The 21,521-nt window shown below is 39.8% G+C and overlaps 1 protein-coding gene across 1 annotated transcript in view; it reads right to left on the bottom strand.

The window, feature by feature from the left end:
• The window catches only part of SAP30BP (SAP30 binding protein), a 54,142-nt gene that overhangs the window by 14,285 nt on the left and 18,336 nt on the right, over positions 1 to 21,521 (bottom strand). The window contains exons 4-5 of the mRNA XM_054978813.1: positions 9,292 to 9,334; positions 801 to 889 (exon numbers count right to left, since the gene is read on the bottom strand). Coding sequence (XP_054834788.1) covers positions 801 to 889; positions 9,292 to 9,334 — 132 coding nt within the window. The remainder of the gene's footprint in view (positions 1 to 800; positions 890 to 9,291; positions 9,335 to 21,521) is intronic.

Here is a 21,521-nt window from a genome sequence, read left to right as displayed (position 1 = left end):
CTGTTATGCATATGTATTTATAAATAAATTCTATTTTTGATTAAGTAAAATGCCCTTTTTGTCTAGAATACAAGATCCCTTTTTACCTTACAGCTACCCCCACATGCTGACCATTCTGTCATATTGCTATCTATAGCTAAGACGTCCTATACAATAAGTCAAACAGACAGAACTAAGGTGAGAGCCTTTAGAGGGAGAGAAAATCTAAGGGAATGTCAAAGAAATCAGGGAGGCAGCAATATCAAGGGCCCATAAAGTGGACAAAATATCACTTCTGCTTAAGTGAGAAGAGGTGTGAAAGTTGTGCACTGTGGGTGGAGAAACACTAGCTTGGAGCCAAGACACTGAACACAGTGTAGTTGCAGGCTAAAAGGAAGCTATGTCTTCTTGAGTCAGGCCTTATGGCAAGATGAATGGGGGAAGTCCATGAGTTAACTCTCCTGCCTCATGTATTATATTGTTGCTGATTATGTGATCATGTGGAAGCGCCATCAAAAAAGAAGTTAATATACACTAAGGAAATGAATTGCATGCTACAGTGCATCATAGAACTGTCTTTATATATCTTACATCCATTTTTGGAAAAGAATCAAAATTAAGAAAGTCAGTGTGGGCAAAACAATATATGTTATACAGCTGCAGTTGTTAAAGTCAATTGAGCTGGGAGAATATGCAAGGTTAAATACCATTTGCAAGGATATCAGGAACTTTGTATTCAATTTGTGGAATTCTGTTACGATACTAACCAAATACAAAATCTTGCAGACAGTGGTAAGAAACAATCAACTGAAGTGGCTCACCTGTAAGTGGTTGGAACATCTGCCTGGGGGTTCTGGAGGGATTTTGATCTCATCAGGAGACATGTTTCGAACTCGCTCAGAGAAGGATGCTGGAAATGGAGAGAACATAATGGGAATTTATAATCATGTGCAAACATCCTCTCTATATGTATCAATGAATTTGTGACATTTTCAGCTTCCCTGAATCAGCTAATAATTTGGTTGTTAGGAATCTTAGTACTGCTACAATACATGGCCAAAATCTGCATCTCAAAATCATTCTGTGGCTGTCATAATGAGACTGGCTGGCCTAATGCATTCATATCTGCAAAGCAGTTTTTAACAAAATTTTAAAATCTCACATTTTCCAGGACCTGCACAAAAGCCATTTACAGGTTTCAAGCAGACAACCGCTAATATGCTGCCCCTCCTTCATTTAAAATGCACTGCAATTATCAAAATGAGGGCATAACTAAACAGTCCAGAATATCCAAGTTTTATTCTGAAATGTTAGGGGATAGTGCTGGATATCAATCAATCAATTTATTTCAATATACAATCATAAATAGTGCACATACAAGCAGAGGAAAAAGGCAGCTCTTCAGGGACAATATTCCAAAGTGATTCTGTGAACTACACTCTATTACTTCCCTTGGTGACAGGTTCTGTTTTCAGTCTTGGTCTGAAAAGTTCAGATAATATGCTGCTTGTGAATATATGCTTTATCCCAAGCTTCAAAAACAGGCTGCTGTTAACAATGGACTGGGTGGAGAGAATAATTATAAAAGCGGAAAAAACCTCTTTCATTCACTTTTGCCATATTTAATTGCAATGCAACGTTAATGTTTCTAGTTTCCGTGCAGCTCTATTTACTTTGTGAACATCATATTATTTTCCTGGCCAAAAGACTTGTTCTCCCTAACATGCCTACAAGCAGTTACGCAGCAAGAAATAATACTGGTAGTATATTCAGTGTTTCATATCTATTGTCACAATAATCTTTACAAATGCTCTGAAAGGGAGGTCGGTATTATTATTCCAACAAGTGGGGGACTTGCAAGGACTTGCAGGGGGCATATCATTTCCCTTCCCTGGCAGTCTCCATAGCCTGCCCCATTTTCCTGCTTCCTTCTCTCCTTCCCACCCATCAACCCATCTGCCTCATATTTTCAGCTATATTTATTTACTTCATTTAATAACATTTGATTTATATACCACCCTTCAGGACAATTTAATGCTGATTCAGAGCGGTTTACAAAGTAAGTTATTATTATCCCCACAACAATCACCCTGCGAGGTGGGTAGGGATGAGAGAGCTTCGGAGAGCTGTGACTGACCCAAAATCACCTAGCTGGCTTCAGGCAGAGGAGTGGGGAATCAAACTCAGTTCTTCAGATTAGAGTCCTGCGGCTCTTAACCACTACACCAAACTGGCTCTCATTCCTTCTCTGCTTCCCACCCATCAACACCATATCTTCAGCAGTATTTATTTACTTCACTGATACCTTGCCTTTCTCCATAATTGGGACCTAAAGCATCTTATGTCATTCTTTGCACAACTCTGTGAAGTAACTTAGGCTGAGAACGTGTAAGTGGCTCAAGGTCACCTAGTGAGCTTTTATGGCAGATTAGGGATTCAAATGTGGGCCTCTCAGTTTGACACTCTAATCACTATACCACATTGCTTTACAATGTGGTGGCTGCTGTTGAACAGCAGCAAGCAGCTGGGTCTCAGTGAGTCATGCAAGTTGCCTGGAGGTTGCTGGCAGATCTGGCTCCAATGAGGACTCAAAAGTCAAAAGAGTATTGGAAAAGGCCCAGCCCCCTCCCCTTGCCTTTTACTGACAGAAACCAAAGACTGAAGGCTGGCAAATACTGTAGTGATTACCTAGCAACAGCCACTAAGGGCATGTGTTTCATAAAGCTAAAGGCACTGCTTCTATCATGTTTTTTTTAAAAAAACCCTATACAGACTCAGGTTTGTAGAAAGATTTGTCTTGTCTCTTCACGGCTCCAGTCTCTGGATTTATGTATCCACAGACGAGGTCCTGTTAAGTTTAGATATATTGCTACTGTGCACAGGAAATGGAATCTGACTGAGAGTGACTAAGGTCACCTAGTGAGGTGAGTTCTCAACTAGTGACCTCCCAGACTGTAGCTTCTTCTCTTAGCCACAGCAGTACACCAGCTCCCATCATCCGCTTCCACTTAATATTAAACAGATACTTTGATATATACCGTCCTGATGCTTACGTCTGTTAGCAGGAGGGGTCAAAACCAGGACTTCTTTTTGTCACTTACGGCATTTATGTTTAATGTTATTTCACTTTTTTCCTGATCTCTTTGGTAAACAGGGCTGCTATCAACACAGATAAGCAAAATCTTCAAGATGAAACTATGCAGTATGAACAGAAGGCATGGGTATGTAGGGATTTTGATCTGCTCCCACCTTTTTACTGGCATTCTCCTATCTAACTGTGATGATAAAAAGGCAGACACCTGAATTTCAGCTGACAATTCTTCTACCCCACCCCCACGCTTCTGGATTTGCCAGTAATTTGGGCATTTCTCCTCCCTCCCATACCAGGCTGTTCCATCAGGGTGCTGCATGGAATTAAATCCTCTAGCAGTCACAAGTAACAAAGAGATGTCCTTTGGCATTTCCAGAGAAAGCACTTCTGTGAAGAACTGAACGCTTGCCAACATCCCCCGAGAAACACAAAGTCTGGCTACAAAGTCCCTTGACAACAAACAGCAGACTTGTTATAGGTCACAAAGCCAGTGACATGAGGGGGAATTGCTTCCAATTAAGAATTTCAAAAGTGCAGAAGAAAAGGGGGGAAAGTGTTTAGTTTTAGCAGAGGCAAAAAAGGAACATGTTTGAGGAATGGCCTTTACAATTAGGTAACAAGGACTTCTGTAATCATCCCTATTTTCCTTTAATCATTTGTTTCTGGAGTATATTCCACTCTTGTGGGTGCTTTCTAAATATTGATGAGTTAAAGGAGCTTCTTTGGGGGAAGAAAACTAGATACTTTAATACTGGATGTCTTACTATTCTCCAACTATTTATTAGTGGCCACTGGCCAGAGGAAATGCTGAGGGGAAAAATTGGACCTAGAAAACAATTGCCTATCCTTGGAAAAACAAAAACAAAAATAGCATGCCAGAGGGATGTTTTTTTAACAAATATCTGAACACTATTCAAGTGCTATTTGGTTTCAGATTCTCACCCCCAAGATACTGGGAGTCCAAATCAGCCTGTGTGCAAACAACGCATGCAGGAAAAAAAACAAGATTAACTACAATGATTCCAGCACACTGAAGAACAAACCAAAAAGATTTACCAACCAGTACCCGTGTACAGTGAAGGGGGAAAAAAGTTGTATTTGGGCGGGGGGGGGGGGAGCTGCAAGGTAGGAGACCCTAAGAAGAACCACCTTGGTGCTCTGATCTTCTTTCCTACTACAATCCTGTCTCCTCTGCACACAACTCCCTACCCACTCCTGAGAGTCTGTGACCCTTAAGGCTGACATTAGATGTGGCATGGATAGCTGTAATGTGGGGTGGAGGGGAATCCTTGGACATAACTGAAGTGGCTTTGCATGGGGACCCGGGGGGGGGGGAGTAGATTTTCTGCTTTATTCATTGGAATCTGTTTATTTATAACAGCCTTCCAAATGATGACCAACAGCAACATCCTTAGAGTCTCTCTACACGAAACATCTGACTCGTGAAGAAAATGTGTTGGGAGATGCAATGTTAGCCAGGAAGGGTAGTTTAAAAAGATAGAGCGGGTGGCAGGACTGGAGCTGTGCGAAGGGGCTGTAAAATACCAGAAGGGAAACTTCAGGCCAATATAACCTCTTCAGGTCTAAACCTGACTCTGGAAGGCAGCTCCAGTCCATTCCCATTCCTCGCTGCCCTCTGGTTGCGAGTATGAGACTGCAGAGGTGAAACTGATAGAGCCTTGGGGGAAGCAAAGGTGAAATTAACAAACCCTCTGAGGAGCAATCTCCGCTGGCTCTGTCTTTTAAAACTACACTTCCCGACTAACATTGTGTCTCCCTACACTTGGCGAACACGCACCAAGGCATCTTGTGTAGAGAGACTCAAAGTCAAGTTACACTCAAAGTCCACTGAAGTCAATTGGCTTAAAAGGGTGTAACACTGCTTAGGATGGCACTGTAAGTCTTCAAACTGCCAGTAAGCTTCAATTACAGATAAGTCTGAATCTGGTCACTTGGCTGGGTCGTAGGACCACAAATTACAATATAAACTGTGTGGAATAGAATTATATGGGCCTATTACATTACCTCTATGTATCTTCCTTCTGTAATAAGGAAATGCTAGAAATGTCCAACAACAACATGTGTTTGCAGACATTTTATGAATTCTGCAGCTATTATTTCTGCAAAGATCAAACTTTTATGTGAGTCAGGTACAGTAACATGGGTTGCGGGCGGCTTTGATTGGATTTGCGTGAACTAGCTTCCAGCCTAAACAGCACCACAAAGGGAATGCAGGAAGCTGATATCACAGTGATTCACCATTACGGGCACACCCAACCACTGCCTTGTGAAGTAAATAATTATTCATACCTTACAGCTATGGTTTGACTAAGATTTGATTAATACAGCAGCGATTGCAAGGCGCACAACTACACAAATAAGCTGGGGCTAAATTTCAATTAGAAATGCATTGCTAGTAAAATCAATTATAAGGAATATACTCTACTCCATTTAGATCTTATTGTGCATGCCCTGTATATATCTCCTTCTCTATTAATAGATTATTTTGCACAGCATTGCCTGTCAGCTTGCATGGCTGTCTGTGATGATATATTATCTTCCAGCTCTGTCGACTTAAACCATAGCCGTCAATCATATTTCCATCACTTGTCAATGGTTCCCTGCCATCCTGTCGAATTCAATTAGACTTGTCTACAGTTGAATATTATACACTGCATCTACGATCTTAAAAAAGGAAGGAACATGATAAAGACTTTTTTTAGTCATCTTTTTCTGAAATGAAATAATCTACTTATACTTTGTCTGGATGAAGCACTTGGTAACTAAGTGTAAGAGCACTAATTTTTAAAAGGTGAATTTTCTTCACTCCCAAACAGTTTTAGTCTTCTGGCAAGAAGCATGGGCATTCATGGTTTGCTGGCAACTGAGAGAAGAATTGTACAGAAAGAAACACCAGAATCACCAACATGCCAACGGAGTCATCCAAATCTGAAAGGCCACTGTATTTAACTGACTTCTATTTGTGGGCTTGTTCAGAATGCAAAACAAGATCAGCATATTTTGATCTTTTGTTATTGTAAAGTTGAAACTTTCGGACACAGCCTTTGGAGTACTGGATATATTTGTCAATATGCTGGGGAAAAACGGTTTTGGTGCAGTTCTGTTGCGAAGAGTGAGCCAGAGAGCAGCTTCAGGGAGTTGTTCAAGAAAACAATTAGCCATCACATGCATTACAGTCTTATTTAACATCGACGGCGGTGGTGTGCATACCAAAATCCATGAGCCGAAACTACACATGGAAATCGCTGTTTCAAATCATTACTTTGATTTTCTGCAATAGTAATGCAAATCTAAGATACTTGGGACTAAAAAAAACACCCCACCCTCCCAGAAAATATCATTTTTCCTCCAAGTTCCAATGCTTATCAGCTATGTAGCATGAACACATTTTCTTTGTTTCTACTAGTTTCCTGGACAACGGAGTTTCACCCTTCCAATCAGACCCATGCAAGGGAAGAACACAGAGCACTCCCAGCCAATCCTAAGTTGCAGAGAGCTGCCATTCTCCTTTCCATGTCCTTTATGAGGTTGAGAGTTTTTCCCCCTTCTGAAAGTAGAATCCCTGTCCTTGTTCAGGGGCCTGTAGAAGTCAAACTTTTCGTCCAATTTGCTTGAAACTTGGGCATTCTCTTGTGGACAGACAAAAGAAGATCTGCTGCAATTTTGATGTCATTCGATTGAAAAACAAAGGCTCCAGCCCTCCCTTTCAATAGTCCTCCATAGGGAATAATGGCAGACTGACCAGGAAAAGAGGTCTTGCAAAGGAAGCCTCCCTCACTATGTGCAAGAAAGCAAATGCAAGAACACAACAAGGATGGACAGCAAATGTACAGTTTTCAGAAGAAAACTTAAAAAAAGTTTGTAGGCCACTGTAAAAGGAGAAAAATGAAATTAACGCTACAGGGTTTTTTAATGCTTGTTAGTGGCTGGAGTTTTCCTGCTGGCTGCAGCTTTATAGCCATTTTAGGAACCAGTAGAGAGAACTTAGTGCGGCTGTGCAAAGAGGGACCAAATTTGGGGGTCTATAAAATCAACCCCCTTTGCCCAATTTGCTTCAAACTTGGGGGGTTCTTTGGTAGACCGAGAGAAGAAGCTCTGCCGCAAATTTTGGTGTCATTTGGTTGAAAAACAGTGACTCCAGCCCCCGTCCTCACCTGCAAGCTCCCTATAGGGAATAATGGCAGACCAGTAAAATAGCGCTCGTGGTGGCACACGGATATTTTAAAAATCCACTATAATCTGCAATAAGAACTAAGAAATCTAATAATACAAAATATAAATATTAAAACAGCAGTCTAAGATAACATTTTAACAGTACCATTGATATTCAACAGCGTTAAAAGCATGAAAAGAAAATGTTAATAAGTGAGACAAAGTTTACAGCTCGGATTAGGTGTTTCCCTCACAACTACCTTCTTGAACATTAAACCCTCAGTATTACATAAGAACTGTAAATACCTCGTCTTTAATTTTATTCATAAAACAGCAACGTTTGGAGTTATCTAGTCTCAAAAATCAGAGGGCTAAATAAGCTTCTCATGAACAGAATGCTATCAAGCATATAATTATATCCCAAGTCCCATTTTTTTTTTTGAAAAATTTTTATTGGGTTAGGATCATATATTTACACATCACAGTCAATTTTCCCATTTCCCAATTTCTAACCCCCTCCCTTTCCCCCCCTTTTTTGTTGACTTCCAACAGTTTTCCAACCCTTTGTCCCTTTTCCCTTACTCTTTATATATTCCTCTATCTAATCAAATGTATATTCTCCTTTTATTCTAAGCAATACTTCTTTAACTATTTTTAATGCTCTGTACCCATAATGGATAAACAATTTATCCCATAATTCCGTTTTCAAATATTTCTGTATAACGTAAACTATGTAAACTATATAAGCCATACAATCATATAAATCAACCAACTTAACTTATACTCTATATATTATTCATTCTATCTTCTTCTTTCTGTTTTAGTTATATTTGTTTACATTGATATTTCTATTCCCTTCAATCATAGATCTATCTATAATATCAATCAATTTGGCTCATATATACCTTCATATAAACATACTCAGTTTGGTACATTGTACAAAATCAGAAAGAAAATGTTATTAGTTAGTCAATCCTTATAGTTAACCCTTATGATTAGTTATTTTCTGTCAATATTCTATTTATTATTCTATATATATCAATCTAATAACATAACTGCTTAGAGATTCATTTTTACCTCTTCTCCCCCCCCGGTAAAGTCACCCCCCTCTGCATTTTATTATACTTCAATAGTTCTCAAACTGCCACAGTTCTCCTCCCACCTCCCATTTCTTCTCCAAATATTGTTTCAGCTTCTCCCAGTCTCTGTTAAACTGTCCTGGGTCCAGATTTCTCAGTTTTCGTCATTTTATCCATTTCTGCCATATACAGCAATTTGTAAATCCAATCTTCAATAGTTGGCACTTCTTGTACTTTCCATTTTTGCACGTACAAAAGTCTAGCTGCAGCCATCATGTAAAATATCAACGTCCTATGATGGGCTGGAATTCCCTCCATTCCCAGGTTCAAGTCCCATTTTTTCACATCCCTTGACAAAATGATGCAAAAATCTTCATGGGGGGCACATGACGGGCCTGCTGCTTTCTTACATTAGGATGTGCATACTTGTAATAATATAATAATAACATTTGAATTGTATACTGCCCTTCAGGACAACTTAACAACCACTTAGAGCGGTTTACAAAGTATGTCATTATTATCCCCACAATAATCACCCTGTGAGGTGGGTGGGGCTGAGAGAGCTCCAGAGAGCTGTGACTAGCCAAAGGTCACCCAGCTGGCTTCAAGCAGAGGAGTGGGGAATCAAACCCGACCCTCCGGATTAGAGTCCTGTCGCTCTTAACCACTACATAAAACTGGAAGGGGATATGATAAGGGGAATAAGGGGAGGAGTCCGCCCCCTCCCCCTCCCCCTCAAATAGCAACAGACTGGCAGATCAAAGATTGCAAACAGGGACAAAAAAATGTGGAAATAGAGCCAACACAGATATTTCTATGAATATTATCCTGTCGCTACTTTTGCAGTGAAAAATTGGACCTTCTGAAAATTTGACAAAATACTAATTACTGTATGTACAGCTGCCAAGAAGAGGAATAATATTTTTATGTAGACAAGAACACACATGCTGTAGTTTTGTTTATACCCACCTACTAGTTCCTGAGGATCTCTTTTCTCCAGTTCTGAAAAGTCCTAGGCAGAGAGAAAATAAATATTAGCCACAAATAGCCTTTTTAGACATATACTACATAATTGTATGATATAAAATTATTTAAAATATCTACTTCAGTCTGGCAGCAGCTTTACAACACGTGTCATAAAGATACAATGTTTCCCTACCTAACCTTTTTTCCACAGAGAAACCCTTAATTTAATTTTCCAAATTCTAAGAAACCCCTACCTATGAAAACCCTTATAGCCAGAAAATGTTGATGGCAGGGAATGCAATTCAATTTCTGCTAAGTTATTGGCAAGAAGATTTATTTGTAAAGAGCTGCTCTCTTTCTCTATATGTTAGCTTCCATTGTAAGAAAAAAGTGAAGCATTTTTCCTGTCTTTTGTATTATCAAATATTTTGATAATAAATAAGTTTACTGAAATAGCAAAATAAAATTTGTATCCAAAGTCTATGTAAGGTTTACTTTTAGTGTGACATTTGCGCTTGCTTATTTTTGCAGAAATATTGACTTCTTGTCTGATTTCTTATGGAACTCCTGATGATGTCCTGCAGAGAGCCCTGATGTTCCACAGAACCCAGGTTGGGAAACACGGAACGAAAGGAACGATTTTCAGAAGAGTGCTCTAATTGTAATGAATTATAGACTGCTGCAACTGGCTATGTTACTAATGCAGAACTAGAAACTTTCCCCAATATCTATGGTAAAGAGAGCCACAAAGAGAGCCATCAAAGATATCTCTGTTTAAAGCCCTCTTGTCTGGCCTCATCCTCTAAAAAAAAAAATGATTTATTCAAAAGTTAAGCCAAAGGCCATATAGGATGCTACTGATCACCATTGTTCAAAGCAAGGATTATTGTCTTCTCCATGCACAGCAGTGAAAGTATTAGGCAGCTGAAGAGGAAAAACTGTGTACATTAAGTCAGAGTCACTATTGCTTCAACCAATCATTGTTAAACCGCTACGTCTATATTTTTCAGTGGCCAAACAACATACAATCATAGTTGAGCAAGAGAGGACCTATTCAAGACAAAGGAAATTTGAAGGGTGGTACGGATGAAGACAATCATCTTACTTTCTTCTAACACAAATTCATTGCAACACTCACTAACACCAGTTCTGAAGGATGTCATTTCACATTTTCAGACAGGATATACTGAAAGGAAAGGATTAACTCAGGACAATCCTGAGGGACTATGCCAGCACAGTTTGCGAAGCCAAAAATGTTGAGTGGAGAGGGAAGGGGGAAAGCAAGGCAAACCAAGAGAAAGGGCAAGCAAAAAGAACCGTAAGTGCTTAAAAAATTAACCCCAAACAAAAGGGCCAAATGTTAGGAGCAGCAGCGGGCGGCATCCTGGCTCCATCTTCTCTTCCTCCACAAGCCTTTGTTGATTTGCCAGCATTTTACCAGAATATCCACAGCTCACTCCCACACTGAAGCTATTCATTCAACTTGAAATGGACAAAATACTGCTTGATTTGTTGCCTAGCAATGTAGCTGTGCTGCCATGCTTCTTTTCTTGCAGGTAGGCAAAGCAGGGGCTTTTTAGGGGGGCAAGGCCCAATAAACTAGCTTGGGAATTTGCTCTGCCAGGTCCAGGATGGTAACAACACATTTCTTAACCGTTTCACTCTGAGGGATAAAGAGCTGATTTTTTGGTAGTACTAGCAACAGCATGGTGGCTTTTGCAGCTTATTGCTATGGACAACTGTGGCTATAAGAATGGTTGGGTCACAAAAACTCAAGGCTAAATTTTTTAAAAAGAAACATTACAGGGAGAAGGACACCCCATTTCCCACTAGCCAGATGGCTAAAAATCAGTCACGTTTCTTTATGTAAAGCTGCAGCAAACGGTGCTGCTAATTCTATGGCCACATAAATCCTGGAGTAGTTGCCTTTGCCTACTTTTAAAACCTCATGTTTCAGAGCATTTAACGTTCTGCATTAAAAATAGTATCAACAAAATCAACTTCTAGAAGAGCAATGACCGTAATGGTATGGATGCTGCAAGTAAAACCTTGTGAAAGGTAGCAGGGGGAGATGTCTGTGACAATAAAGAATTGTAACAACAAAGCAGGCAATATGCGTAAGAGGCATAAAGCAGAAAAACAAGGTACCAGATCAGAAACAGTTAAATTTGATGAGCAAGTAAAGCCAGACAGTTGACTAAAAAGAACGTTAGTAAGAGTTGTGTGTACTGGGATCCATTTCAAATATTACTATCTGGTAATAAAGAAAGCAAGGAAGCAAATCTAGGAGCTCATTAAAAACAAACAACATTCTAAACATGTCTATTTTTGAGAAATAAGTAGGGAGAAAGGCAGGACATAGATGAAGTAAATAAAGTGACCACTTTGCGTAAATATTTAAATTGCTTGGAAAATAGCAGGTCTCCCATTTGGAAGTTTGCATAGCTAATCCAGGACCAAGAACTGCATGCATGCTTACTTTGAAATAATACTGCAAGAGTTAAATGAGACTTAGAGTTATCTTTATTTTTATAATAACCTTTTTAAGATAGGAAAAGTTGTAAATGGCACCCCTAACTGCCACAGTCTATCTCAATATCGCCTTTTAAATAATTTACAGTACTGGAACAACAAGAGAACTGAAGTAGTAGCAGACTAGCACACTCCTGTTCATGATATTTGAAGTTCACAATATCTAGTATGCCAACTTTGCTTCTAAGTGCCTACAAGCTTTTCAGATGCATTGTATTTTAGGGAGCTACAGCATAAAACACTTCAATTGTCAGAAAGGTCTTGCCCATTCTTTTGTGAAGCTTAATGTGTACATTGTTTAGCCAATGAGAAATTAGGAAGGAGGCACAAATTTTCCCCTGCAATTCTCGTTTGCACCCTGCTTTCCAAATCTACAAAGAAAATTCTGCCAGTGTAGTCTTCAGCACTTCAGGGCATTTCAGAGCTGACTCATCACACAATGAAGTCAACAGGCCCTCCTAAGCAATCAGCTATTAAATGTTCTCCTTGCCCAAAGGACAAGAATTCTGCTTACTGCAAAAAGAGGCATGCCCAATACTTCATGACTGAACTAGCTCACAACATGAGAAAACCTCTCATTACTACATGAAATCACTTCTGAAGTACATAGCCGTGAAGTCAAAGGCCATATAACTACCATGTGCCGTTTTAGAAGTTCAAAACATTTATAGAGTAATCACTAGATTGTCTGTGTGGTACCTTTCTGTGACAGACAGGTCCCATTCTCTCTCTCTCTGAGTATAACCAATGAGAACTGACAAAATGTTGGGAGAGGGGTGGGGGGGGTTGGGAGAGATAGTTAGCAGGTAGAGTGGAAAAAGGAGAGATAGACTCTGGGAGTGAAGGAGAATGAGTTGGAAGCTGACTGGAAGAAAGTTTGTAACTTGAAGGAATCGATGGATGAGGAGAGTTAGGGATCAAGTGTTCCCATACTGATAAATAATGTATTCATGGTCCCTTGACCACTCCAATTTTGTTTCAGTTTTAGATAAAAGTTAACTCCCTTGCATTCATCCCTACTGAGAGTAAATTGTTTCAGTGAAGAAAACCACGTACACGCAAATTAAACAAAGCAGAAAATGAAACCCACAATATCTGTTTATAAATATTTGATGCTGATCAATCAACATGATAGGTAGAACCTCAGGAATGGGCGGAATTAGATTGCCTAATAGGATGTGTCTTGAATTTTATATCCATAGTTTCTATGGTTCACAAGCTGCAACTTATTCAGCAAAAAATTATGTTTAGTATATATAGGACACCAAAGTGCCTTTTAAGTAAAGGATTAACAGTGAAATCTTCTTAGGATTTCACTGTGTCTAATTGCTGACACTGTAACTTACTGGACACATCTGAGGGCCAAGCTACACATGACGAATGACACTTGAACAGCAAGTGTATTTCTCCCTGTTCACTTGCCCTCCACTCAATCCACTTGCTGTTCAAGTGTCATTCGTCATGTGTAGCTTGGCCCTCAAACATATGATTTAAGCATGCAGTTATTCAGTTTTTTGGGTAGGAATTATTACTCGTTCATTTTGTATTAGAATATTAATTGATTTTTAAGAATGTTTATGTATGCCTAACATATTTGCCTGTCTCCTGGAGGCTAACCAATGATTGACAAAAATGGGCCCTCCATGCCCTTTTGTAGCTAAGACTTATATTACAATATTGGAGATACAAATGCCCACCTCCTGTAACTATGTGTATTGAGGAACTTACAACCTCAACAATATTTGATGTAGCATATAATCGCATATAGACTTATTTTTTGATATTTGGAAACTTTTTATAGAAGCTTATGTGTAGACCTCTTCCATCACTGTTGTCATATCAAGTTTGTATGTTCTACAAAATTTAAAAAAATTAAAAAGCCCCGGACTTTTAAAATATATAACAATATGATGGCAGCATGAAAGGAGATGCAATATTTACTTTTCTGTCCCAATAGCTCAGGGAAATTTCTGGGTGAGGGGTGGTTGTTAAGGAAACTAGGTAGCCCTGCCTGCTGGTGTCTCAGAGAAAGAGTGGGGGGCCCTTGTGTTTAAACTGGTCAGGTCTCTCGTTAAAATAAAGATTGATGGACAGGTGGTGAACCTGTGACTGCTTAACCTACTCAAACTTCTGAATTGAGACAGGCCATCCTGAGGGGGAGTGTTAAAGAGAAATACCGGAAGTGAAAGATAAAGCATCAAGGATGTGGCAGCCTTCATCCAATTCCTCTGCCCTACTCGAAAATCTTTCAGAAATGGTCTAATAAGCTGCTTTTGAATGTGTACGAAGCCCTCCTGATGAATGAGGAGGCAGTCTCATCCATATTTCCTCCTGATAATATTATTGCAAGAGGTTGGGGGAGGTCTAATGTCAAATGGATGAGGCTATATATTGTAGGGTAGTTCACATACTTTTAAATTGCTATTTTAGTTGTGTTTGCTGCTGACTTTTTATACAGCTCATTTCAGTTCAACTGATTGCAGTCTAAAAGTTGAACTAAAAAAACTGTTATGAGGTGGTTCTCTCATTTGATTATTTTTGAAATCTAAATGTCTTTGTGAAATTGGAAGAATAAAAAACGATGCCACCTCTGGTCAATAAACCAGTAACTACAAGGATGAGAACGCTGGAGACACTTTGTACAATTCCTCTGTTTGTCAAAGGTTTCCCAAAGCTTCCTGGATGCTGACTGTTTGACTTACCCAATTTTTTACTTTATTCAAATGTCCACATGTTTGTAGATATTAGAGCAGAGAGCGGCAAGAAAGGTCAGTGTCTCTCGCAGTACAATTTTTACTCACCACCCCAAAGAGAAAGCTTAGTTATGATTTCTCTAAGAAGTTCTTCAAAGAAAGACTACAGCCCTAGTTAAGTCAAAGATAGATATAGCTTGTGTTATAAATCTTTATGTCCATGTAGAAACATGCATGAATGCTCTCAAAATAATCAAGGGTCATCTACATGTTAAGGTTCCATCTCAGCATTCACTGATCTCACCCATTATTAACAGGGCCAGAGAGGATAACAACATAACCTTTTGTTATCATAACCTTGGGTTGTGGAATGCTGTGGATGTCTGATTTGCAAGGGAGGAGAGAAGGAGTCAAGTCAAAGTGTGTATCTGCTAAACATCCGTAGCCCGTTGGCCACATTAAACAAGTCAATCTGCAGATAAAAGCTGCATTATCTCACTGCTGGCTACCTTGCATCACCAGGAAAATATGAATTCCAAACAAGAAGAAAACAGTCGACCTTTTGCACTTCTGTAAGTGAGCTCAATAATAGCACTTTTGTCTGACCTGATAACTGATAGGCAAGGACAGCAAGGTAGATGCATTCAATAAAGTTGCTTAGCAGTGGCAACAGCTCATAGAACAGATTAGTAGAAACTCTGTATGAAACATATCCTTTGTCATACAGCAGTGCATTAGCCACCAAGCACTGGCACTCTTAGGCTAAACTATTCAAAATCCATGGCTTTCCTAGGTCCATTTATTCTCACAACTACCTTGTGAGACAGATTGGTTAAGCTGACAAACAGCGACTGGCCCACCATCACCTAGTTAGCTTCATGGCTGAGCAGTGATTTGAACCCAGTTATCCCTAGTCCTAGCTAAACACTTTTAACCCTTACATTGCACTGGCTCAGATTCAAAATGGTTTGCTGTTACCTTTACTTTTCATTGGAAAGCAAACAACCCTAATTCCTAAAATCCTGACAAATGAAACAGTCTGTTTCACCCAAATAGGCAGCTTTGACTCTTAGGAAATTGATTTATTAATATGGATTCATATCTGTTGAAGGATGAACTTTGTTTTGGCTTCAGTAGGGCTTTTGAATTATAATAATGTCACTTCTTTGTAACAGAAAGGGGACAGATGTCTTCACCATCAGAAAGATGTGAAAATAACCTCATAGACCAACTCACCACATGTTAAAGTTTTCCTTTAAAGGCTAAAATGTTTTAAATCATGATTTTGGGTAGGCGGGAGGTAGACACAGGTAGATACAATGAGCAGATGGATGGGGGATGAGAACCATGCCCACTGCAGACAAGGGTGGCAAGTATCATCCGGACTGACATGAGTGCTGACTGCAGGGCTTTTAAAAAAGTTGGCAATTGCTAAAATGCTATAGTAATACTGATTTTTTTTTTTAAAAAAGCAACCCTCTAAAAACTCTCCAGTAGCATGGGGGGAAGGGGGGAAATGGCAGCCATGAGGGGCTGACAGCAGGAAAATAATGCTAGTGTAGGCAGGACTCCTGAAGGCCAAGAAAACACGGGCCTCTTGGTCCAGATGATGTGATAATGTGCATGAACAAAATACATTTGGTAAAGTATCTCTTGAGGACATGCAAAGGATGAACAGAGCAAGATGCTGTGTGGACACTCCAAAAAAAGGCTCTTCAATTTGGGAGGCAAAGAGTGGGAAAAACCTAAAATTTGCTTCCTTGCTTGGAATTGGTAAGAAACCATTTTCAGTGTACAGTTTGCTGAACACCACAGACATAACAGTTTACAGAAAGGGATAGTTTGAACTAAGTCATCTTGTGTTTAAAGTTCATGAGTGGTAATGAAAAAAAATCTATGAAAATCTGTATTTTATTACCAAGTATGGAATTACATTTATTTTAAATATATATACATTGGTTTCAACTATCTTTTTGCAACAAAGTAACTGCCAATGCCTCTAGACCAGTGGTTTAAAAAATAAGCTGTTTTGAGGAATGCTGGAGCTCCTTGGAAACTTATCAGGCAACGAGGAGATCAATAATTAAAGACCAGATTCTTCACCCTATTGATCCTTCCTAGAAGTGTTCTGATGCATAGCAGCACTTGGTGTGTACTATGGCGTTGACTCATTCTCACAGGGCAACATAAGGGCTCAACAGACCTATACCAAGCCTTATGTGCATTGAGTTTGAGTCCTAGAACACATACTGAAAGTGCCTATGGTGTACTCAGATTGTATGGCAAATGCAGTGGACAAGTCAAAGTGGTAAGTGGTCCCACTCAAAAGTTAAAACTCACTCCACACGATATGACGCCTTGTGTTGGCAGCAACTACCTGGATTCCTGTTGTGTGGGAAGCCACGTGTGTTGCATGCTTACACATCTGTGTGGCAGAATTCATCCTTATTCATTTCTCTGCAGAATAAAACAACTACACACTGACGATCACTAAAGCTTTCCATAGTTTTCCTCATGAACAGGAGGAAGAAGAAAAACAGGTGATTAGAAGGGTTACATATATGACGCTGTATCAGTGTCAATATTTAAAATTTCAGTTACTCTTTGCATAGCTGTGAATCAATAGCAGATCTTCTTAGTAGACTAACCAAGCTACGTTGCTGTTAAAATGAAGCTGCGCTAGCACATTAATTTTAAAAAGCTTGATCTACACACAGAGAAGCATCACTAAAAAGGAGCATAAACAATTTCATCAACCCTTCACGTGTCAAGGCAGCATACACACAGTTAGGTCTTACAGATGCACCACTCTATAAAACAGGTCACTACTATCAGAGAAAAGAACTACCCTCCGGCACACGATGAAAATCCATTAAATTGCAGGAAAGAAACATCCAAGAAAGGAAAGATCCTACTCATCCATTGATCCTTGTTTAACCGAATACATAAGCTTCCTTATTTTATACAGATAACAGACTACATGGAGGTGGGGTATGTGAGTGAAAAGAAAAGGTTTATTTTCCTTCTCAGTAATGTTGGTGGGAACAAAAACATTGGAAGAAAACCAAAAATAATCACATCCCCCATGGATGTTTCCTGTTTGCCAGAATTGTGACAAGACAGTAGGGCAAATGCCAATCTTGGGATGAAAAGCCGAACTACTCTGGGGGAAAACATGTCAGGAAGCAGAGCAAAGTTATACTGTGGACTCTACTAAGGGCACAGGATGAAAACCTAGTTTCCAACATGTCAACTTTCTGCTGCATGAGAGAGAACAAAAGATATTATCCCAGTGGCAAACAGGAAGGAATAACAATCTTTGAGAGTCAACTCCTCGGGCAGTAATTTTTGATATCTTAACATAACAATAAGGAGAGTCTGTCTTTTACTTCTTAAGCTATATTTATACTTCTAAATCCATTGCAATACATTCGCAGGCAGCCAAGCAAGCAATGCTGCTCAAAACAGAAGAAAACTGCATCATGAGAGAGTTTTAAAAACAGAGGAATTGTTAAACATACTGATACTGAAAGCAGCATCCCGTCATCTACCATAATTGTTCTGAGGTCTGCTCATCAAGTGGCAGTGGCTCTGCAAACTAAGGCTTGCTTCTGTTATGTCTATAACTTTTGACCGTTTCCCCATCTATTACATACAGCACTCATAGGCCCGTGCCCAAATAATTCTATATATGGAAACAATGGGTTAGGTCCAAACTTCTGCAACCTAAGCACTTTGGGGAATGAATCTCCATTTCATTCTTCAGCCCAATGTACACCTCGAAAGCATTCCTGAAGACCAGGGACCCTTAAACAATGTGGGATGCTGCAAGAAGTGAAACTGCCAGGAATCTATTGCTCCACACTGTTGCAGGCAAGTTTGGCATCTCCTACCCATACATTCCTGGGGTTGCCTGACAGTCAGGAGTAATAGGGGGTGTAGGGTTGGAAAGGAAAGATAGCCAAGATCCTATCTGTGAGCTCTGCGCAGTCTGTGGAAGTTTGGATCTATTGAACTCATTCTCTACTCCACTTTCATTGGACTGAAGCGCCTCTGATTAGCAGTAAACCATAGATTTCAAGTTGTTGCCTAATAAATGCGCCACACATTTTCTGGGTTTACTTCCCCACCCCTAATCTGAGGACTATCCATCTAGCATATTTTTATCCTGGTAACTTCACATGCAAGTAACAGCATTAATGATGCCACTTCTATACTCTACTTGCACTTACTGGTCTGTTTGATGAATAAGCCGTCAGGCAAGTCTGAATTAGCCCTGAAATTCAGTTCTTTCTAGTTGTCTTGGCATTCATGATTAGCCTGTGTCTTCTGTTGGATTTTGAAATGTTTAACAAACCAAACAGATACATTATACAATATTATAGAATTGCCTATCCACCTAGCTCCATCCAGTAGGTTCTTACCAAGAGGCACTAGGGAGGTTTTTTTTTTCAGGTGGCTAAAAAAATGGAAATACCCTTTCCCACCCTTCTGAAAGCCACACCACCACACCCACGTCAGCAATCTGTGGTATTCAGCACTTGAGGGAGTCAAGGGTTTGTCACAGCTTGCATTCTTGGTAAGAGAAGAACAAATAGGCACGTAATGGACATGTCTCATTTTCCAAATCTGAAAACAGGATAGCTTTTTGTGAATGGTACCTTTGAAGCTGCTAGGGCTAAGAATTCATGAATCTTCTTTTATAATATATGGAACTGAGCAGAAAGCAGCAGTAGGAGAGAGGAAGACTTCATCTCAAGTCCAAGGCTTTCTTTTTGTCCAACACCAGATTAGCTACTAAATCCAGAAAGCATAGCTAATAAGACTTACAGGGTTGGGGAGATCATATATCATTTTACTGTCCGGCCAGCAACTAGTTTTGCTGAAGAGTAACTTTGAGAAAGGAGTGGTAGGCAAAGCCAGTGACCTCTGCCCCAGAAATGGCCCACTGGCAAGTTTTGCAGCTGCAACCACCATCCCATCCACACCCCTCTCACCTCCAGGCTTGCACCTTAAGGGCTGGACTTGGCTTTGAAAGTGCAAGTTGTTGATTCTTTATGGCCTAGGGAAGTTTCATATGCTTAACTTGCAAGGGAAAGGGCCTTTGTTACGCTTTCCCCCAGTTCCTCTTGTCCTTTGTGGGGATAAGGCACACATTCAAAGTCCCCTAACAATTCTGAAGTACTCTGTTATCACTTCCTTGCAGATACTACTTCTTAGGAAGAGTGACGATTGTCAGTATGCTCTAGCAGACAACCTGCTTCTCTGGAATATATGATAGCAAAAGTGGCATCAGACTGAATCCAAGCATTCATACATACCAAGACAACTGGAAGGTTCTCCTATGTCAGCTCAGCAAGGGTAAGCACAAGTCGCAAGCTTAAACATTCCATCACAACAGTGGGCCATTTTGACCAATATCCTTTAAATAGTGGATAATACCAGATGCATAAGAGAATATATAAATACGGCTGAAAGAATATTCTATTCTCTGTTACTCAAACCAAGCATCTGTTTTAAATTAATAGTCATAAATATTTTCCTTAATCAGTTTATCAGGATCATGTAGTATCTCATGCTCTAATCTGGTCTGTTGTAGTGTTGCACCCTTATTTCAGTATTGGGGCTTACACAGAACTGTCTCAAAACAATAACAATAAGCGTCTAACTGTAATTTTGGTATCAAGGTAATCTGATTTGGAAACCACACTCTGTCTCAATGAAAAAAGTAGCAATCCAAGGCAAAGAGAAGTACAAGAATAAATAGATTAAAAAACTGAAGATAACTGCCAATATTTCTAATATGAAGCAAAAAGCAAACAATTCAAAGGTAATTTCAGGCATGGTAACTTCCTCACAAGGGAAGTGGGTAGGGAAGAAATAAGTCAGGCTGTGCATTGTCTATGTAATAAGTCATAACATACAGAGTATTCAGATCCAGCCCTTGAAAGGAATGATAGTCCAACACACATTAGTTGGCAGCCACCAATGAAACATTTGGACTTTGCCATCCATAAAGTAAACGTGAACATAACCCAAATCTCTAGATGAGCTCTCCCAGTGGCTTTAGACAGATGTAGAACAGCCTGGGGGACAAGGTAAAATGTTGTGGAACCTCTAGGCCAAAGGCCAAGGGGGTAGAGCAGCAGCCACCTAGCATCACACTTTGAAACCTACCTTCAAGGTAGGACCAAACCCCCCACAAAACAGTGCCTCCCAATCCAACCACAAAAGGCAGTCTAGAAGGATACCATGCTCAATGGTATTAGAAGCCGATGAGAGGTCATTAACAGGGTCACACTCCCCCTTATCCATCTCTGGTGCAGGTCATCCACCAGGGTGACCAAGACCCTTCCAATCCCATGACCAGGTTTGAAACCAGGCCTGCAAACATAACTTCTTAAAACTAACTTGAAGACTTTTAGGTAATGCTGTTTTGATTTGTATTCAAATAACTGTGGGGAAAACATCTTGGAGAGTCAGAGACCATCTGTTGCGACCTGAGATTGGGCGCCAGGGACTGGCAAGTCACTAGAGCTATGTCATGCATTTATACATCTGGGTGACCTTTTACTAACTACCCAATATCTGCAACTGGCTCAGTACTTTAATTATAAATGGCAGGCAAATTCTACCTAAATTGCTTGATTGAAATTATTTACTTTTGTGGGGCAGGGAAATTATAATTCAAAGGGTTCACATCTACCACTTCATTCTGTTGTATAATACAGAGGTGATAACAGACTAACATTTCAGACTCCAGGTGGGGGATTCTAATTTTGAATGTTCCTTTGCTAAGCGCTAGGCAAATAAAATCTAGTACGTAAGGGAAAGGCTCTATCCCCTCTTTGCTTGTTGCACTGTTTTCCCATTTATAGGTAATTTTTAAACACAGGAGAGATTTCCAAAATGTGATTCTTCATCTGCACTCTAAAGTTATGCAGGCCATCCTACTGCCTCAGCATTCTACCTGCATGTGGGAAACAGGCCTAAAGCAAAAAGCAACTC

Source organism: Eublepharis macularius, chromosome 4, assembly GCF_028583425.1.
Source record: "Eublepharis macularius isolate TG4126 chromosome 4, MPM_Emac_v1.0, whole genome shotgun sequence".
NCBI classification, from domain to species: Eukaryota; Metazoa; Chordata; class Lepidosauria; order Squamata; family Eublepharidae; genus Eublepharis; species Eublepharis macularius.
The sequence above is the reverse complement of the archived record's forward strand: the minus strand, read 5'-3'. Positions and strand labels throughout refer to the sequence as shown.